The sequence below is a fragment of the Vigna umbellata genome, chromosome 4 (assembly GCF_029865625.1).
Source record: "Vigna umbellata cultivar VRB3 chromosome 4, Vumbellata_1.0, whole genome shotgun sequence".
NCBI classification, from domain to species: domain Eukaryota; kingdom Viridiplantae; phylum Streptophyta; class Magnoliopsida; order Fabales; family Fabaceae; genus Vigna; species Vigna umbellata.
The window spans coordinates 34860606-34880659 of record NC_142168.1 but is presented as its reverse complement, the minus strand read 5'-3'; the positions used below and the strand labels follow the sequence as shown (position 1 = coordinate 34880659).

At 31.4% G+C, this 20054-nt stretch overlaps 3 protein-coding genes across 4 annotated transcripts; all 3 read left to right on the top strand.

Annotated features, from left to right (window-relative positions):
• Nucleotides 1–5862: 5862 nt before the first annotated feature.
• LOC124822094 (uncharacterized) lies at nucleotides 5863–8370 on the top strand. The gene is made up of 3 exons (XM_047294062.2): nucleotides 5863–6590; nucleotides 6740–6875; nucleotides 8034–8370. The coding sequence occupies exons 1-3, from the start codon at nucleotides 5869–5871 to the stop codon at nucleotides 8223–8225; spliced, it is 1050 nt and encodes a 349-aa protein (XP_047150018.2). The 5' UTR covers nucleotides 5863–5868; the 3' UTR covers nucleotides 8226–8370.
• A 3149-nt stretch (nucleotides 8371–11519) lies between these two features.
• LOC124822097 (senescence/dehydration-associated protein At4g35985, chloroplastic-like) lies at nucleotides 11520–14266 on the top strand. 2 transcript variants are annotated; one of them, XM_088111990.1, is made up of 5 exons: nucleotides 11520–12280; nucleotides 12815–12945; nucleotides 13089–13255; nucleotides 13391–13475; nucleotides 13738–14266. In XM_088111990.1, the coding sequence occupies exons 1-5, from the start codon at nucleotides 11684–11686 to the stop codon at nucleotides 13898–13900; spliced, it is 1143 nt and encodes a 380-aa protein (XP_087968116.1). In that variant the 5' UTR covers nucleotides 11520–11683; the 3' UTR covers nucleotides 13901–14266. The 2 variants fall into 2 exon arrangements, with proteins under 2 accessions (XP_087968116.1, XP_047150022.2); XM_047294066.2 differs by having other exon boundaries at nucleotides 11527–12280; nucleotides 12818–12945.
• Nucleotides 14267–15985: 1719 nt separating this feature from the next.
• On the top strand, nucleotides 15986–17596 carry LOC124822100 (2-methylene-furan-3-one reductase-like). The gene is made up of 4 exons (XM_047294068.2): nucleotides 15986–16282; nucleotides 16383–16706; nucleotides 16847–17006; nucleotides 17116–17596. The coding sequence occupies exons 1-4, from the start codon at nucleotides 16079–16081 to the stop codon at nucleotides 17379–17381; spliced, it is 954 nt and encodes a 317-aa protein (XP_047150024.1). The 5' UTR covers nucleotides 15986–16078; the 3' UTR covers nucleotides 17382–17596.
• The last annotated feature ends 2458 nt before the right edge of the window (nucleotides 17597–20054 follow it).

Below are 20054 nucleotides of genomic sequence, written 5' to 3'. Positions count from 1 at the left end.
CAAGTAATTTGTAATAACCTGCCCTTAATTACATTTCTTTTGAACCAATGTTTATATCGCTTGGCCTGTAGCATACGAAAATCTATTTTTTACTTTAAAAATGGTTGGTAACTGTAGATGTATATACTTAAAGAAAATAAATGCATTCACGAATAAAAGTAGGTGAATGAACACATTTTGATGGAAATCACCCAGGGATTGCAACAAGGCCTCACTTGATTTATTTGTTTGTGAAAATGTAAAATAAGACTTGTCTATTTTGTATAGGACTATTTTTTGACTTCTGCAATCAACGACATTCATTTTCAAGACAAATATATTTTGTTTTTTATAAGAATAATTGAAATTGAGTTGTAATTTACAACTCGTCACTCCCGGACTGGTAAGATGTTTCTCTAATTTTGATTTTTTTTTTCTGTCATCAAATCTAATATCCTTACTTTTTTGGGTTAGTTTGTCTAGTTTGAATGATTATCAAACTGGGTCTGGTCTGATTAAAATCTAGGCTGGGCCAGTCTGAAGGTATGTTGGGCTACCAACGTGACAATTGTTAGGCTTTTCTACTTTGGTTTATATGACTATTGGTCTGGTCTGATTGGAATGATTGTCGGGTTAGTTTGGTGTTGTCTTGAACTTATTGTCGAGTTAGTGTAGTCTAGATGACTGTAGAGCTGGTTGGTCCGATTTAGATGACAGTGAGAATGGTTTGGTTGAATTAAAGATCTTTTTGAAAAAAAAAATGCAAAAATTTTCTTTGAGGGTTGAAATGCACAAATGTAAAAAAGTAATAGATATATGCACCAAAAAGATCATGCAAAAATATATGCATTGTCAATTAAAAATAATGAAATTTGACCAAAATATGAATATGAGAAAAGTATCTCCCATCTTCACAAAGGAAGAGATAAAATTTGGAAATAAACAAATCCTAAACAAACCTATGTGAAAAAATAAAACAGAGTAAAATCTCTAGTGGATCGATCTTATGCTATGTATGGATCGAGTTTATTTCTTGCCGAACTTATATTCATGGTTAGTACTATCGATGTAATGACTATCAAGCTAGTTTGATATGTTGTAATGGTTGGACTGATCTCCTCTCTTTTGTACCGATTATGACGGATTTGGTTAGAGATGAGAACGGGTTGGCTACGGATATGCCACTAAAAATCTGTTTACTAGCCGTTTTAAATATGCGGATATTTTTCCCATCCTGGATTTTGGCAGTTTCAATTTTCGATTTTAACACATTGATGATTAAAACTCAACTGATTTTATCACTTCATGTGGTTTAATTTAATTAATTGGAGTTGGGATTTTGATTCCTTTTGTTGAAATTAATGAAGTGAACTATCTACCATGGTCTATTATTGTTCCGGGTAGTGTTAGCATTTTTGTTGCGGCATTGATCATCTAGGAAATTGTTTTTGGAAAATTCCAATGGGGTTGAGAAATGTGCAAGGACTGCATGGGTAAGCACTGCTAATAAATTTAACGGAGAATTGAATGGTAGTGACTGTCCCTTAGTCTTGATTAGGAATTACGGGATAAGGAAAACTAAATATATAGTATATAATGTATTACATATCAGTATGTAAACAATTATTGTAGATGCTGCTGGTAAAACTTGTTCACATGCTTGTAATGTTCTGTGCATTGCTTTACTCCCAATTCCTAAATTCAGTTGGTGAATGTTCATAAGGATTTTATTCTTGTACTAATTTTTGTTTCAGTTGTGTAAGATTGATTCAGAGGGAAAGGCTAGGAAGGTAACTGGTTGCTCATGTGTGGTTGTTAAGGTATGGCTTCGTTGGATTGTTTTTGAATTGATGTTTTGGAGTGCCTTTCAATGTATACGGATGTTTATGTATTTGCATTTTTGCAGGATTTTGGGGAGGAACATGAAGCCTATAATGTTGTTCTGCAGCACGTGAAAGCTAACTAAGTTAAATACCTAGATTTGTGGGTTTCAGTTTGGTGTTATTTTATTAGTCTTTGAGGAATATTTTTGCCTCTGGAGTATCTGCATAGGGATTTTGACTATTTACAATCATACCCATTCTCATTGTTGCTGAGTGAATGGTTTTTTCTTACTATTGATTTTCTGTGTTTTTTATACTTTTGTATTAAGCTAAGCTAGTGTGAGTGCAAAGGAACCTCACTAGTTTAGTGAGCACAAAATGGCCATATTTTCATCCAAGAAGTTCAAAGTAACTCTTGGAAATCAAAAGTACTGGGAATTCAAGTTTGAATAAGAGTTCTATTGTGTTTTTGACAGTTTTGTAGTTTTTGTTGTTCATTCACTGTGTTCTTTGGTTAATTGTGATTTCTCTGCATTCGATCGCTTTATGTGTTGTTTCTTGTTCCTTTGATGTTCATATGCCTTATTCTTTTGATAGAAATGAATTCCATATCAAAAACAACAGAAACACAACTTATATAATTGATATCGTTGGTTTTCAATTTTGCTGATTTGCAACTCTACTTCTGATTTTCTGTCTTTGTTATTAAATTCTACTGTAATTGCTTTAATTCAATTGTTTTCATGCTTATAAACCTGCTCCAAGCTTTAGATTTCAGTTCCATTTCATAATTCCTGTTTTTCCAGTTATTTGGTAGTTAATTTAGTTAGTTTTAGGTTATTTTAGGGATTAGAACAAGTTCCATTCGTTTTTCCTTGATGTTTTAAACTTATTAATGCTAACACAAATAAAGGAGGGTTAATGCAGTTCATGAGTAACCTTATACATTGATATCTTTTCTGCCAATTGAAATAAATAAATAATTTTATTCTAAGCATAGTTTATTGTTTCATCTCATATATTAAGAGTTATTTCAGACATTTTTCAAAATATATTGGATTTGTTTGAATAACTTCATAATAGAAGTAGAAAATAAACATTGAAACGAGTTTTTGAGTTAAGGTAAGATTATTTATTTATAAAATTTTTGAGGAAAAAAAATTATTATAGTCATACTTAAGTAAGTAGTAAATATTATATTCTTCGAAAAAAGGCTTTTGTATTCGTACCCTTGTGCCATACGAAATGGTCCGCTATGATACAATAAGATTGAATTTGACATACGTATTCAATTTTGTTTCTTATATTTTAATTAATTTATAATTTATATCAGATAATGAAGTAAAAGAATGACTAAAGATTTAGACAAAAAACTATTTTGTTCTATTATATTCACAATAAAAGGAGGTCAACAACAAAGTATTTTATCTAAGTATTTCATGTTCTAATTATAGAAACTTACAATGTTTCCTTTTTAAACAATATGAAAGGAATTAATTTAATATATTTTTAATGTATGAAATATGAAAAGAATTAGTTTAATATATTTTTAATCATAATCTCGTGAAAATTGTTAATTTAACCGTTCTAAATTTTAATAAAAATATTTATTTAGTAATTTAGTTTTTATATTTAGATATTTGATTGATTCTTTTGGTCCATATATTTATGTTTTTTTAATAAAAAAACTAAATTAAGTTATCTTTTTTAAAAAAAGATTTAATGTGTTTCCTTTTATTAAAGTAGTTAAATCATTCTTTAAAAAAAAACTCAATATGTTTCCTTTTATTAAACTGTTTTTAACGTTGTTTAGAAATATTACTCACGTATTTAAGTTATTTTCTGCTTAAAAGGTGTTACTTGTTAAAATCAGATAAATTTTAGAATAAAAAATGATCCAAATTCTAATACGCGACAGATATAATTTTTGACATGTCACTTTCAAATATTATTAACGCTAATTTAACAAAAAGAAAATCATCTTGAATCTTTTTATAAAAATAAGAACTCATATATAAAAATCAAATATAACAATCAAAACAAACCAAAATATAAAACATGAAACTAACTTACTAATTAAACCTAAAAGGATATAAAGTCACTAAAGCCACCAACTATGCATTGCATTGGTGCATGGATTCAAATGATAATATGAATAAAATGACAAATTAATGAAATTAAAATATCTATGTTTTTCATTTGTTTGTTAAAGACAATCTATTAAACTATGTAAAATTTGTTATAATGGATTATTTGTATAACTTTTTCATTAAAGTATTTACGGATTCATGAATTAAGCCGCTAAAAGCCAACAAATTTAATGGGTTAAACCTAAAATCATATTTGGTTATACAAAAATTTAAAACATAGTCACTTGTTATGAGACATGCGGATACCCATTCTAGTTGTCACAAAATTTATATATACGATTTCATTAGCTCAATAAAGTTGTTTGAAAAATTAAAATTTAATTTAACCACATATATATTATATTAATAGGCTAATATTATGATTTTGTGATTGAAAAATATATTTTTAACAACTTTTTTTGACAACTTTTTACAACAACATATGTGCTAGCTTGTGATTAGTCCGTTTCAAATATACGGACCAATAAAATAATGACACATAATCTATTATAAATAAGTTGTTAAGATATCATGGTTCTTTGTAATTTTACGTATGTTTGTATAGCAACTCGAGGTTTTCTCTAAAACCACGTACTCTATCTCTCCTTCTTGATGAAGATGCATCAAATCTCCCAATCCAGATATTCTCTCAGACTGTTATGATACATTTTCAATTTGATCAACATTATCAAACAAAGTTGTGCAACAAATGTTAGGAAAATTTTGATCACAATGCATTAAGTCCACATGGTTCACGTCCGATTTCTCAATGCTAGATGTTAAACAGAATAAAACATTTTTTTAATTTATTTTGAAACCTAAAATGTACCAAAAGTCTTAGAGTAACAAAAACAAACATAAAATTTTGGAAGAACGAAAATCATATTTCATCCCGAATATATTAAATTTACGATGAGATCAGAACTTGCTTTTAGGTTAAATATTTCCAAAATTCTACCCTAAACACAATTCTATTAGATAGATAGTTGACCTAGTGGTCCAATCTTATGGAGTTCATGGCATAAACAACAAATTTGGTCCCTTACTTGTGACTTATAGTTATGCTAGAAAATGTGGTTAAGAATCAATAATATAAACTAACATTTCGTAGAACCCATAATTAAGTAAGAAAGTTTGAAGCAGAAGAAAAGCCACTTGAAAACAAAATTACACATTTCTCAATCACAATTTCAAAATGTCAAATGCTGATTTTGGCTCTTACTTATGACCATAGTTATGTTAGAAACTGTTGCAATAATTGGTGTACCTTTAGAAGAAGGAATTGGACAGAAAATTAAGACTTCAAATTCGAAATCAATATCAAAATTTAAATATATATGATGTTCGAATTCTTTCAGAGTTGAAATTAAAATTTTATTATCTAATTTATTGTATAATTAAAAATCTTAAATCATGACCCTTATTTTATAAACAAAGGTTGTCATTCTATGTGTCTGTGAAAATGTAGTTTGATTTGAAAAATGTGAAGAAGAAAAGAAAAGAAAGCAAAAAGCAGCATTGTTCTTTACTTACTTGTTGGAGGCACAAATAACATTGTAATGGAAGAGAAGGGCACATTAATGATTTAATTAAGGGCCGGCTTAAGTTTAACCAATAATTTGCAGAGTGATTGTGTGGTGTTACGTTTGAAGCAGAAGCTCATAGGATATGTATTTTAAACATGCATTGCTTTTATGCAATTTCACTTATTCTAAAGGTCAGATTAGTAGACTTAATTTGTTAATGGTGATTAGTGATAATCTCTATTCAATATTATTTTAACAAATCTGGACAAGCTTCTAGATTTTATAAGGGAATGGATTACTTTGCTCCCTTGAAGTTTTACTAAAAACAAATATAGAACGAGTAAAGCTACAAAATAAATTACTAAAAATTGGTAGTTTGATGAGTTATATAATCATGAACTAGCATTCACAATGTGTATATTGATCATCCATCAAACAAGAGACATATCCAGTGAAAAAAGTGATCTAGTGCATGTTATGAATCTCAAAAGCACTGTTGATCAGACATTGAGCATGAGCACAACCAAAAGTGAAACTCCATCTGAAGAAAAGAAAGGTGGCAGAATGAAAAGGCACTCAGAGAAGACAGAAGAAGAAGAAGAAGAAGAAGTAAAACCCTCAAAGAAGAAAGAGCAAAGCCACAAGCAGCACCACCACCACTCAATTTCAAAACCTCCTTCAGCTCCAACCCTTCAAGACTCGTTCAACAACTCTCACAGCAACCACTCTTTCAGCGACGGTGACCTTCAGATGGTGGTGGCTAACCACTCTCAGTCCATGAGTGATGATGCCATCAAGGTCGTGAAGGAGGCAGTGAGTAAGAGTAGCAAGAGTGTGGCAGTGATGGCTGTGGAAAAAGTTGAAGAAGGGGCACGTGATGCTGTTGCTGATGATGATGGAGTGTCCAAGAAAGTGAGTAAGTGGTACATTGTTCTTCTCAGTCTGAGAATTGCTGCTTTTGTGTTCTGCAAGTTAGCATTCTCTGTGTTGGCTTCTGATAGAAGGAAAAAAGTGCATCAAGCACCATCAAGAAGATGGAATGAATCACCGCCAGACACGTGGTATACTTTTACCTATGCAACACCATTATTAGACTCTGATGAATTACATTGGTATCAGTTTCAGGAATTCAAGTAAGTTCACTCTAGTCTCTCAAGCATTGGTGTTTTTTTTACATAAAGTACGCAAATCTGATAGAAAAATGATTGCTTCTGTTTGGTGCAATTGCCATTGTTGTAGCTGCATTAGGTTTCGCTAATCTTTGGGTGTGATTGTGTATTAGGTTCTGTTTATCAGTGACTGTGATAGGATTTGTGTATTCTGCATTACAAATATTTGATCTTGGAAAGTACTTCGTCACAAAACGACACACAATCAATCCCAAACTACGTGGTTACCTCAACTTTGCTATTGATCAGGTAAAAATTATCATGTCACAGTTCATCAGGTATTTTCATTCTATATCAGTTCTATATATAAACCAGTACGTAGTCGGATTTTGGTCCATGCTACTCAGAATTCTGCAAGGGAAAGATAATTTTTGAATCAGAATCAGAGTTTTATCTTCATAATCTGGATAATAAGCAACGACATTAAAGAAAAGAATGTATTAATTCAACAATAACGTGCTCTCTAGTTAAAACATTCTTTTCTGTTTATCCATTTCAAAGTAATAATTAATAGTCTTTTAAAACTATTATGAAACACCCTATTGCAAAATATTTAATTAATACAAATTATTTGTGATTCACATTTCTCTTGTAATATTATTAATTGGTAAAACGTGTTATTCTAAGAGTAAGCGTGAGTTAAGTCACACTATTACTATAATTGAGAAAATTCAACAACATATAATAAGAACTTATAAGCCTAATTTTTTAAGGTTTTAATAAACCTAACTTTTTAAGGTTTTGAATTTGAAATGAGGTCAATTCATTACTTGAATTAGACTTATATCTTATTGTTAGTGTATTTTTTCATTAAATCTCCTATTAAAATTGAAACTTTATTTTGGTGACCGACTTAAACTAATTCTTGTATTAAAAGTCATTTTAATGAAAAGTAAAACAAACATGTTTTATTATGATGAACAAAAGTATAAGTAAGAGATATTTACGTTAATTATAATAGAATGCGCTAGTATCAAGGAATTCACCTCAATATTATTACTATTATTATGAAAATATTATAAACAATTAATTCTTGTGTTAAAAGTTTTTTTAATGAAAAATCACACTAATATATCTTATTATGATGAACGAGGGTACAAATAAGTAATTTGTTTCAATAGGATGTGTTAATACGAAGGAACTCACGTAAAAAAATATCATTATAGAAATATTGTAAACAAATTTAATGCATAAAATGCTTTCATGTAATTAGTTGTTTAATAAATCTCCTATGTGTCTTAAAAATGGAAAAAATTTTCGTGTCTATGGTGGCAATGCATGCATGCATGTTATATGGATATTCTTCGACCTCTAGGTAACTATTTTTAGTTTATAGTTCATGGATCATGGCATATATTTTATCACATACTAATTAAGAATGGTCTTTGATGGGTTGAAAAACTTCAGGTCATGGCCTATCTTCTAATGTCGGCATCATCTTCAGCTGCGACCACAGCACATTATTGGACAAACGAAGTTCCAGATGGAGACAAGTTCTTGGAAATTGCGAAGGCATCTATTGCTTTATCCTTCATTGCGTTTGTGGCCTTTGCATCTTCTTCTATTGTTTCAGCTTTCATCTTTTGCAGATTCAACTAGTTTATCTATCTATGCAACATTACTCTATATCATAATTATATACATAGTCATGAAGTGTCAAGTACACAAAAACAGCTGCATGTCTGAACATTGATGAAGTTTTATCACTTCTGGATAATCAAATGCTCAAATTTTCAAAAGCAAATCTCGTTATGGTTTTCTGCTTTCTGGTTTAAGAAGAAAATGAATTTTTCTAGCACGTTTCGGTTTTGTATATGGAGACAGAAGAACACAAGTTTTTCATAAACTATTCAACATTATAAGTGTTTGGTTTCAAAGTTGAATTTCTCGTAATCACGTTGTCATTTAAAGTGATTTAAAGTAATGTTCATATATATATATATATATATATATATATATATATATATATATATATATATATGTTTACTTTGCCGTTGAAGAGTTGATTTTGAATGTAAAATTAATTTTAAAATATTTAACAAGTTTTAGGTTTTTTTTAAGTTAAATTTTTCATAATGACTAGTAACGCGATTTAAAGTAAATGTTCATGTATTTAATTTTACATAGAGGACTCGATTACTGATTTAACCAACTTTAAATAGCTTCTCCTGATTAAAAAGCTTATACTGTATTTTACTTTAACCTTACTTTTAAAATAAATATATTAATTTTAACTTAACCTAAGTTTAAATCAATTACATGGAAACTGTGTGAGTAGTGAGTTTTAGTATTTATATAGTACAATGCAACTAATAGAATTTGAACCAAATACAACATTTAAAATTGATTTGATCTTGTTTGCATGTTGTGCAGCTAAGCAAAAACATACATCTAATCATAAATTTAACAAATAACAACATATTTCTAAAGGAGGAAGGACAATCATAAATTTAACAAATAACAACATATGACACTAGAAGTGGAAAAGCAAAGATTGTGGTTGAAAATATTGGAATTCATGTGTGGATCATGGAGGAATTTAAATACTAATACAAAAAGTGAAGGAAGAATCATGATATTGGAGTGACTTGCACAAGGTATGTGAGGTAGGACAACAAAATAATTGGTTTTAATAACAGGTTACATTGTGGAAAAAGGAAATAAAATCAAATTTTAGGAAAATAAATGGGTGGGAGATATACCATTAAGCCATAGGTTTCTTAGGTTGTTTGTCATCTTAAATCATAAAAACAAAATAAGAGGAGCATGGATGAGAGAAAGAATTGTTTAGGAAGCATCCCATGAGCAAGAACTTAAGCAAATCATAATGCATAAACCTTTTAGAAGAGAAATAGAAATGGAAAATATCCAAAGTAACACTTATGCCCTGTTCTCTTGAGTGGATTTGAGGGAATGGATTTGAGGGGATTTGAGAAGATTTGAAAATAATTTTTTTTATCGTTTTTTTAAGCGAATTTGGAGGTAAATGAGAGTGAATTTGAAAATAAAATTTGTGAGAATTAGTATAGAATTGTATTGACATGACATATTTAAAAAAATTATTTTTAAATTCACTCTCATTTACCTCCAAATTTGCTCAAAAAAACGATAAAAAAAATTATCTTCAAATCCTCTCAAATCCCCTCAAATCCATTCCCTCAAATCCACTCAAGAGAACAGGGCCAGAGTAGAGAAATTGGCATGCCCATGCATTATCTCACCAAATACTCACATAAACACTTAGCTTTTTCTATTATAGTGCGGAATGTTATACTGAATCCGAATAGGAAAAAAAATGTCAAATTAGAACAATATATTATTTCGGGGGATTAGTATCTTACCTTTTACATAAAAATGAACATCACCTACCAAAGAAATTCCAAAACAAATCTTTCATTTTATAGAACAACAAATAATTTCTTTATATAAATCTTATTTTCTTTGAGAGTATCACAACCATTAAGAGGAGTTATTTTGAAAATCTACCATTTTGGGTCCAACATCAATAATTGTTCTTATTTATGGTTAATATGAACTTTAAACTTGAATGATACTAATAATATTTTAAAGGGTTAAATATATTTTTAGTCCCTAAACTTGGATATAAAATTAAGATTTATTCTAGTCTTAAACTTTGATACATTTTGATTCTCAAACCTTAACAATGAATATGGATATAGTTCTCATAATCCAATTACATTAAATTTTTTTAATGTGTCAAACACATTTTAGGATGAGTTTGAGTTGTTTGCACCATTTTGGCACCTTTAAATCAAATCCAAGTATAGAACACCATTTAACAAGTACAAAGGAAATTAAGATTAAAGGAACTATATCCATTCATTTTTAAAGTTTGGAAACCAAAATGTATCACACTTTGAAAGATGAATGGATTTTAATTTTGTATATAAATTCAAGAACTAAAAATATACTTAACCTACTTTAAAAGATAAACTTTAAACTTAAGGTAATTCAATAATATACCTTTTTTTTCTTATAGTGACATCATAGAAGAACCAAACAATGTGAAGTGTTTATATGAAAAAACTCCTAATGTAAGTAAGAGAGCATGAGAGTAAAACCATTCTAAAGTGTTTAGTACTATGTAACTTGTGTTATTAATTTAAGGTTTAAATATCTTTTGGTTTCTATTTTCGTCGACTTTTTTTGATGAGAAATTAATTTTTTTTATGTTCAACGTGGTTACAATTTTTGTAATTTATATTTAATTTAGTCATTTTTTACGTCGTCTAATTGTTAAGAACATATGGTACATGTTGGCCGTGTTTGAATGAGGTGTTTACTTTTTTCTTACGCGGCATGTCCAACATAGTGTTATGTGAAATTAATTTAATTAATTGTATATTAGAATCGAAATTGGTCATAAAAAGGGTTTTTGAACTAGAGTTTGTAAAGTGCACGAGTTTTTTCGTGAAATTTTTACTGATTTTACAAAGTCCTCCCCTAGATAAAAATTGTGTTTGTTACTTGGTGAGGTTGGTTTAGTTGTCAATCTTCTTCGTCTTGTTGCAATAGTCGAAGACATCAAATTTGTTATTCCTTATAATAGTGATCATTCAAGAAAAATTGAGATAATTCTTATTTATAATTGTGATAACATGACAATGATAAGAATGACAATAACTTAAAAAAATGTTGAGAGATAATTTTAAAATTATCCTAACTAGCTACAAGATTAATAATAACATATTTAATTATTTTTAGTGGAAATATTTATTGTAATTAACATTATCTTTATTAATTTTTATGTTGAATAATAGAATTATTTATCTAGTGTCATTGGTATAATTATTTCAAGTGATATTCAAAACAAAACATTGATGAAAAGGATATTATCGATATCAAAAAGAAGATTTATAATACTGAGAATTCACTAAAAATTTTGGTAAAGTTGGAGATGTAGGAAAAATACATGGAGGTGGAGGAAAACATCTCAGAAAAAGAAGATACTTTTGGGAGAAAAAGGAGTTATCATTTTCCTGAAGAAAAACCTTCTGTTGACAAATCCATCTCCATTAACACCCCAAAGAAAGAACATGGCAAACAGAGCAAAAACAGAGATGAGTTGCCCAGCCTCCAAGGTGCAGCCACAATATAAAAGCTCCATACCCCATGCAGGTTTTCAAGAGTTGCAGAAACCCAAAACTCCCACACAAGATCTTGTGGTACAGATACCAGGATGCAAAGTTCACCTGATGGACGAAGGAGAAGCCCTTGAACTGGGTCAAGGGCACTTCACAATCATGAGGGTGATGCAGCAGAACGTGGCACTAGCAACGGTCATAAAAGTCGGAGCCAGTTTTCAGTGGCCCTTGACAAAGGACGAGCCAGTGGTAAAGGTGAATGATCTTCTCTACCTCTTTTTTCTGCCTGTGAAAGACGGTGGTGAGCCTATGAGCTATGGTGTGACCTTTCCAGAACAGTGTTATGGGAACATGGGGATGCTGGATTCTTTTCTGAAGGATCATTGTTGCTTTTCTGGGTTGGAAAGGAGCAAGAAGAGTGACCTTGATTGGGAGGATTTTGCCCCAAGGGTTAAGGATTACAACCACTTTCTTGCCAGGGTCATTGCAGGAGGGACTGGTCAGATTGTTAAGGGTATCTTCATGTGCAGCAATGCTTACACCAATCAGGTTTGGTTTGATTTATCTGTTGAATAACACCAGCACTTTACTGGTTTTTCTTTTTCTGTTTTGCTTTCTTTCAACTTACCAAAACAATTGTTTCATTATGGTTAAAAATGATTTTGAGTTGAGATGATTTATGTTTAAATGGGTTCAGTTTAAAAGTAGGTTGTTAGCATAATTCAATATAACTTTTTTCATTCGATGAAAAAGCATTGACTATGTTGTGTTAGAATATGAAATGTTTTGGTGTTTCTCTTATATTACTCCTTAGTTCTTACAATATGAAATCTTGATGTTAGGAAGATTGAGTGGGATTGAAACATTGACTATGTTGTGTTAAAGTCAAATTGAATGTGAGACTTTTGAGTTGTGAGTATGGTGCATCAAGGTCCTTATTTATGAAAATAATGAAGTATGAGATTTTCAGTCAACAGCTTGGCTTAGAATAAAATTTGAGGTATATGCTTTGTTCTTTTTCCCCTCATTTGGAAAGAAATAAATAAATCATTATGCTTTTCATCAAAAACGTGTTAAGAAAAGCAGGTCCAGAAAATGGGGGAAGCGATCCTAAACAGTGCTGCAGAAAAGAACAATGCTAACCTGGTCAGACAAAGTATGAACAACAGGAATGATGCCACAAAGAACAGTGGAATGAACGAAAACCTCAAACGGTACTGAAACATGTGATGAGATTGAGTTATACTATGTCATGAGTTCATGTTTAAGGATTAAAGTATTGACTATAAGAACTTTCCATTTTCATATATGTACAATTACAAACTAAGTTGCATTACTTTTCATGTTTGCAATCTAGTGTGAGAGAGCTGACAAATATGACAGAAAAGTTAACCAAATCTTTGCTTGATGGTGTTGCAACAACGAGTGGATCAGTGATGACTCGTGTTCTTAAATCCCAACCAGGACAGGCATTACTAAAGATGCTTCCTACAGAGGTGCCATTGGCTTCCCTTGATTCAGTCAGTAAGTAACACTTGTCAAACAAACCAAAGTTTAAGATCCTTATTGTTGCTGTCTTGGATACCTAAATAAGCACCGTAAGCTTATCTCATTCTTTTAAACAAGCACCATCAACTTGATCTCTGTTTCTAATGACAGCTAGAGTTTTTGAAGCAGCTGAAGCTGCTGAAAAGCAAACCTTTTCTGCCACCTCCAAAGCTGCAACCAGAATGGTTTCTAACCGGTATTATTATTATTATTATATTGCTTGAAAAATAATATAGCCAAAATTTATAGTGAATACGCATTGACATATTTATGCCTGAAATTGAACTCTAAGTAACTTGGACAACACTTTTTTCCATTGTGATGATGACTTAAATTATACACCTTGAACCTTTTAGTTTTGAACAGTTTAAATAGGAAAACAAATACACCCTATGTTGAACACCTATGTTGTGGATACATAAATGTAACCTTAGCTAAAATGGATGGTTTGGCAACAGGTTTGGCGAAGAAGCAGGAGAGGCTGTGTTGGCAAGTGCAGGACATGCTGTTAACACTGTTAGGAATGTCTCTGTGATTTGGAAAGCCATCAATCCAGCCACTTCTGCAAATGCCGCTGGAGCACTCACAAATTTTGCCAGGAAAATAAAGGCTTCATTATAAAATCTAACCATGTTGCTTTCTGTTTCACATAGATGAAGTGAACGCCAAACATAACTATATATCTATAATCTTTTTAGTAGTTATATGAGTATTCTTGTTCTGATAAAAGGCACAAGTATTGCTGTATGAACTGGTCATCCCTAGGCATACCATAGAAGAACCAAACTATGTGAAGTGTTTACATGAAAAAACTCCCAATGTAAATAAGAGAGCATCACAGTACAATCATTCTAAAAGTATTTAGTACTACGGAACTTGTGTTATTAATTTAAGGTTTAAATACTTGATTTTTATTTTCGTCGGCTTTATTTAATGTGAGATTTATTATTGTTTTTTGGATATTTAATGTGGTTTTAATTTTCTTAATTTATATTTAATTTAATAATTTTTCATCACGTCGTCTAAGTTGTTAAAGGTAGATTGTACATGTTAGCAGTGTTTGAACGAGAAATTTGTTTTTTTTACGTGGTCTCTCCAATTAGGTGGAATTATTCTAATTAATTGTATACTAGAACTGAAATCAATTGTATACTAGAACTAAAATCGGCCATAAAAAGAGTTTTTGAAATAGGGTTTGTGAACTGAGTTTTTTTGTGAGATTTTTTATTGATTTTGCAAAGTCTTCCCTGATACAGAAATCGTGTTTGTTGCTTAATAAGGTATGTCTGATTGTCCATCTTCTTTGTCTTTGTTGATATTGAATTTGTCATTCCTTACATGGTAATGGTTAAAGGAGAATTGAAATAATGTCCATTTTAAAGGAGAATTGAAATAATGTCCATTTTAAAGGAGAATTGAAATAATGTCCATTTGCAATTATTGTAAAATGATGATGATAAAAAAGACAATAATTTTAAAAAATGCTAGAATACAATTTTGGATTATCTTAACTATAAGATTATATTAATAATAGCATATTTAATTATTTTTGATAAAAATATTTGTTGATAATAATATTGTTGTTATTTTTTTGTGTTGAATAATAGATTGATTTCGCTGATATCATTCGGTGTAAGTATTTTAAATGGAGTTAAAAAAAGATATTGATAAAAGGAACGGTATTATTGTCGGAAAAAGAAAAAAGATTTATGAATACAATTCTTAATAAGAGTTATCAAAATTTTGATAAAAAGAATACACTTGTTAATAAGAGTCATTTATATTTATATTGTTGGTATAATAAACAGTTATTGTTTGAAGTGATTTTACACTCACATTAATTCTAATACGACAACGATACGAAATTATGATGCATCGAAGTTTGAGGTATACGATTTCTTTATATAAAAACGTTACCTCCCACTGCATTCGTAATTTTTTTAAATCTGGTGTGTAATTTAACCTCTAAACCCAATTTTGAAAAAAAGAACATAGTATAATTATACATGTATACAACTATTTCTATTTGTAACTTATTTTTATTTATTTTTATTTATTTTTCTTTACGCTTCTCATAAATGTCTTCCATAAAATCAAGGCAGATAAACTTTTGTATTTTCTCTGATTTGACGTAACAGTATTATTCTGTTTTGCGTTAGAAAAGAAATTAATAAGGATCGCCACCGAAATGGACTCCTCTCTTCATGCGTCATACCTTACGTAACATTATACATACACTTTATTATGTCCTTTCTTTTCTTACACTATTTTATTCTACTAAAATTATTTCTGACAATTTATGTATACCAACTGAAAAAAGAAATAGAAAAAAAATTATATAAATATAATAAAAGGTGCTATAAGAAAGATAAATAAAGAAAAATGCACAGTATTTAATAAATATTTGCAATTCAAAGATGTACCAAATATCATTGTCCTTGATTATAACCCCTTCACCACAACCAAGAACACCGATCCGTCAAAGAAGATGGGCAAAACATCACGAATATTGCTGGAAAATCGTCTGCATGCAAGGTGATGTTGTCCTAAAAGGAAACAAAGAAAGTAAAAGAGGAAATGGTTCTTGGTTTCTTTGATATGATGTCATGACACAAATCATCACTTGGCATAAAAAAAAGGAATAATCTAAGCAGTTTTCCAAAAATAGAAATCATGTTGCATGCTATAAATAGCATATGTCGTTTTGCATAATCTTCCCATCCTCTTCGTTACCCTTTTATCTCTTTCACTCCAAACAAACACTCTCAAAGGATTTTATTATTGACTCTTCACAATACCATGACAAGTATTCCATCTCACATGAGAGCTTGGATCTACTCTGAATATGGGAACATAGAAGAGGTTCTCAAGTTTGATCCTAATGTGCCCACACCACACCTCATGGAAAACCAAGTGCTCATCAAAGTTGTGGCTGCAGCCATTAATCCAGTAGATTATAAGAGAGCTCTTGGTCATTTCAAGGACATTGACTCTCCTTTACCAGTAACTATGTTTCTCTTAACTCTGTCTTAGTTAATTATGCCAAACTTTTCAATCTAGCATAACCTTTTTGTTTTCTTTAATCTCATTTTGTGGTGAGAAGACTGCACCAGGGTACGATGTTGCTGGTGTGGTGGTGAAAGTGGGAAATCAAGTGAAGAAATTTAAGGTTGGAGATGAAGTTTATGGTGACATCAATGAGATTACTCTGGACCATCCAAAGACTATTGGCAGTTTAGCTGAATATACTGCAGTTGAAGAGAAAGTATTGGCTCACAAACCCTCCAATTTGAGTTTTGTTGAAGCTGCAAGCCTCCCTTTGGCAATCATAACTGCTTATCAAGGACTTGAAACTGCTCAGTTCTCTGCTGGCAAATCTATACTTGTTCTGGGAGGAGCTGGTGGAGTTGGATCCCTTGTTATTCAGGTTTGAAATTTTAGCCAAAAATTCATCTTTTGCTCATCTATTACTCTCACTATCTTTTACCTCTTTGTACTCAATATAACATTGCATATACTCTAATGGAAAGCTAATTGCATTCTATATGTGTGTGTTTCATGAGATAGATCGCCAAGCATATATTTGGTGCATCTAAGATAGCAGCTACTGGTAGTACTGGAAAACTGGAATTGTTGAGAAACTTGGGAGCAGACTTGCCTATAGACTACACAAAAGAGAACTTTGAAGAACTTGCAGAGAAGTTTGATGTGGTGTACGATGCAGTAGGTAAGTTATTTGGATTCATCTCCAGTGTTCAATTTCTTTACATGAATCTGTTAACATAATATTTTTGAATATTGGTGTCTTAAACATTGTTGATATCATAATTACACAGGGCAAAGTGAAAGAGCATTGAAGGGTGTTAAAGAAGGTGGTAAAGTTGTGACAATAGTGGCACCTGCAACTCCACCAGCTATCCCTTTCTTGCTGACTTCTGATGGTGATTTGCTGGAGAAATTGAGACCTTACTTGGAGAGTGGAAAGGTGAAGCCAATATTGGATCCTAAGAGTCCCTTTCCTTTTTCTCAGACAGTGGAAGCATTTTCATATTTGAAGACTAACAGAGCTACTGGGAAAGTGGTCATATATCCCATTCCATAATATGCATGCATGCCAAATTTCTCTCTGGCCTTATGACTCTTCTTTGCCTATTTCCTATTTCAGTGTCTGTGTTGTAATAAATCTCTTAGAGATATCAATGGTTGTTATCTTTGTTGTAAACTTATAACTAGACTTTGGACCTTACAGCATGTATTATTCTGTTTTGTCAAATAATGATATGAAGATTATGCAGTATAATAATGTCTTTTGCTTACTCTGTAATACAACATACAACCAAATATTAGGTTTTTTATGAATTTAATTTCTAATTACTCTCCTATTTCTGTGCTTACAAAGGTGGTTTTTATATAGTTTCTGTATTAAAACAAGGAAAAACTATTCTGTTTTAATCCGTCTTACAGGATCAATTAAAACCCAATAGTTTCGAAATGCAAAAACAGAGACAAAATCTCAATTTAAAGACCCTAATCCCCAATTGCAAAATTTCCAATTCAAAAAACTCTAGTCACAAAATTAACAAACAAAAATTCAATTCCAAACTCTAATGGTGATGGCATTAGGAAAAATTGAGAACTTATTTTATTCAAAATTTATTACAGTATATATCATTACAAATTTTGAATCTTTAAAATTGCATAGATGGAGACGCGACGGACCGCTGCAATTCCATCAAATTTTTCAAAAGATCTTGACGTCTTTGAAGATGGCTATAGGCAGATAGATCTCCGAAACTTCTCTTAGCTAATTCATTGCTTTTCTCTGTGAATTTTTTCAGTCAAACAACATTTATTTTTTATAATTATATTCATTTTTTATGAACATAAGAAAATTTCTTGTTGCAGAATTTATTTGTACAACACTCTTCAACTTGAAAAAGGCCTTTAAAATCTTTTTCTGGGTGCCGAATTGAATATTTTTTTTAAAGGTAAACCTGTCCAAATCATCTTTCTGGGTGTAAGAGATAATTTGGTGGTGGTGGAGAGAACATTTGTGCAATTTCAGTTCGCAATTAGTCCTGATACGTCAAACATTGTCAGTGATTCTGGTAATGGATAAAGCTGCAGTTTTTTTTAGGCCAGAGGCTGAACGTGATCTCTTTTATACTTAGCCCATCAAACGAGGGCGGTGAATGAATTAGGTTCGGCTTGGTCCCTGGGTCCAAAATATTATAAACTTTCATCGAAATCCTGTTATAAAAGTAGTTTCGATATTGCAAAATGTCTCATATTTTAATATGCATCTTCTCTGCAGTTTTCGTGCTTCCAAATATCTTGACTTGTCAATGTTTTTTTTTTTGCAACGTTCGTATATTTGATGCATAAGACTCGGGATTCATCAGTAAATAGAACAATGTGGAAATCATAAGGCATGGGATTTTTCCCGTTAGCTTTGGGCCTTGGGTCAATCTTTTTTGGTTTCACACTTTATAAATAGAGGGAAGTTGCTCCCTCCACCACCACAGCCTTCTTCGGATACCTCCTCAATTTATTTTTTTCCAAAAATATCCTTAAGTTACTTTTTTTACTTTTACCATTAACTTTTTATACTTTTAATTAAAAACTCTAATTTTATATCCTCAGTGTACACCACACACACCCACCCCCTCTCTCTTCTTCTTATCTTTCCCGTCACCTATCCTCACACCCACCACTCGTCCCTCCTTCTTTCCATTTCCATACCTACTGCCTTCAAAATCAAGGCCTAACAATGCTAAATGAAAGCACATACCTATGTTCAAATTTACTAGAATTCGTTAAAGGTAAAGGAAACCATCTTCGCCAAAATGTCCAGTTGGATCAAGAAGTGATTGGAAATGGTTTAGATGGGCAATTTATTGTTGAATCTGAAACTAAAATTCAGGGGCTCAAAAGCGGCACTGAGGGTTTAGTAAGGAGTTTGCAGACAATGTCTTTTCTTTATTGTTGGAGCTTATTAAGAGAGAAACTGTACTCTAAAGAGCTCCAAGCTGAGCAGATGGAAGTTGCTAGCAGTGAGAACCGTTAAAGGCCAAAACGGATGTCAAAATTGGTTTGGCCTTCAACGGATATGGATATTCAGATATCCCATGTCCGTTTGGCCGTAACGGATATTGATATTTGTCAACGTATTTTTTTTTTACGTTTTAACTATGGTAGTCTCATTTTTATTGAAGGATAATTGTGGAATGGGTAATCCAGGAAGAAGTCTGTGGTGGTGCAGGAAATAACTCCCAAATATAAAATATGTGAACAGACAGATGTCAACATCCGTTGAAGGTGAAACGGATGTTGACATCTGTTTTAGAGAAGGACAAAATTGCTATGGGGTGGTGCATGGAGCATTTGGTGGTGGTGGAGGGAGCAACTGTCTAAATAGAGCACTTTCGTCCATTTCAAAGACACATCTTTTCACACTCTTCTCTTCCTCTCATTCTCTAATTATTCTTTTGTTTTCTCTCTTGTCTTTTATTCCTTAAAATATTCTGGGTTTATTTATTGTCTCTAAGAGATCCTTGCTAGTTCTGAAATCTTCAGAAATTCTGAGAAGTTTCTGTTGTATCCTGGGGACTTACGCAATACACCGCGGATAAGATCTTCAGAAATTCTGAGAAGTTTCTGTTGTATCCTGGGGACTTACGCAATACACCGCGGATAAGTCCTTAAGGACAGTGATCTACACGCCTCAGGAAATATATTGTTTGTGATCTTTATTCTACTTTTGTCAACTTTTACA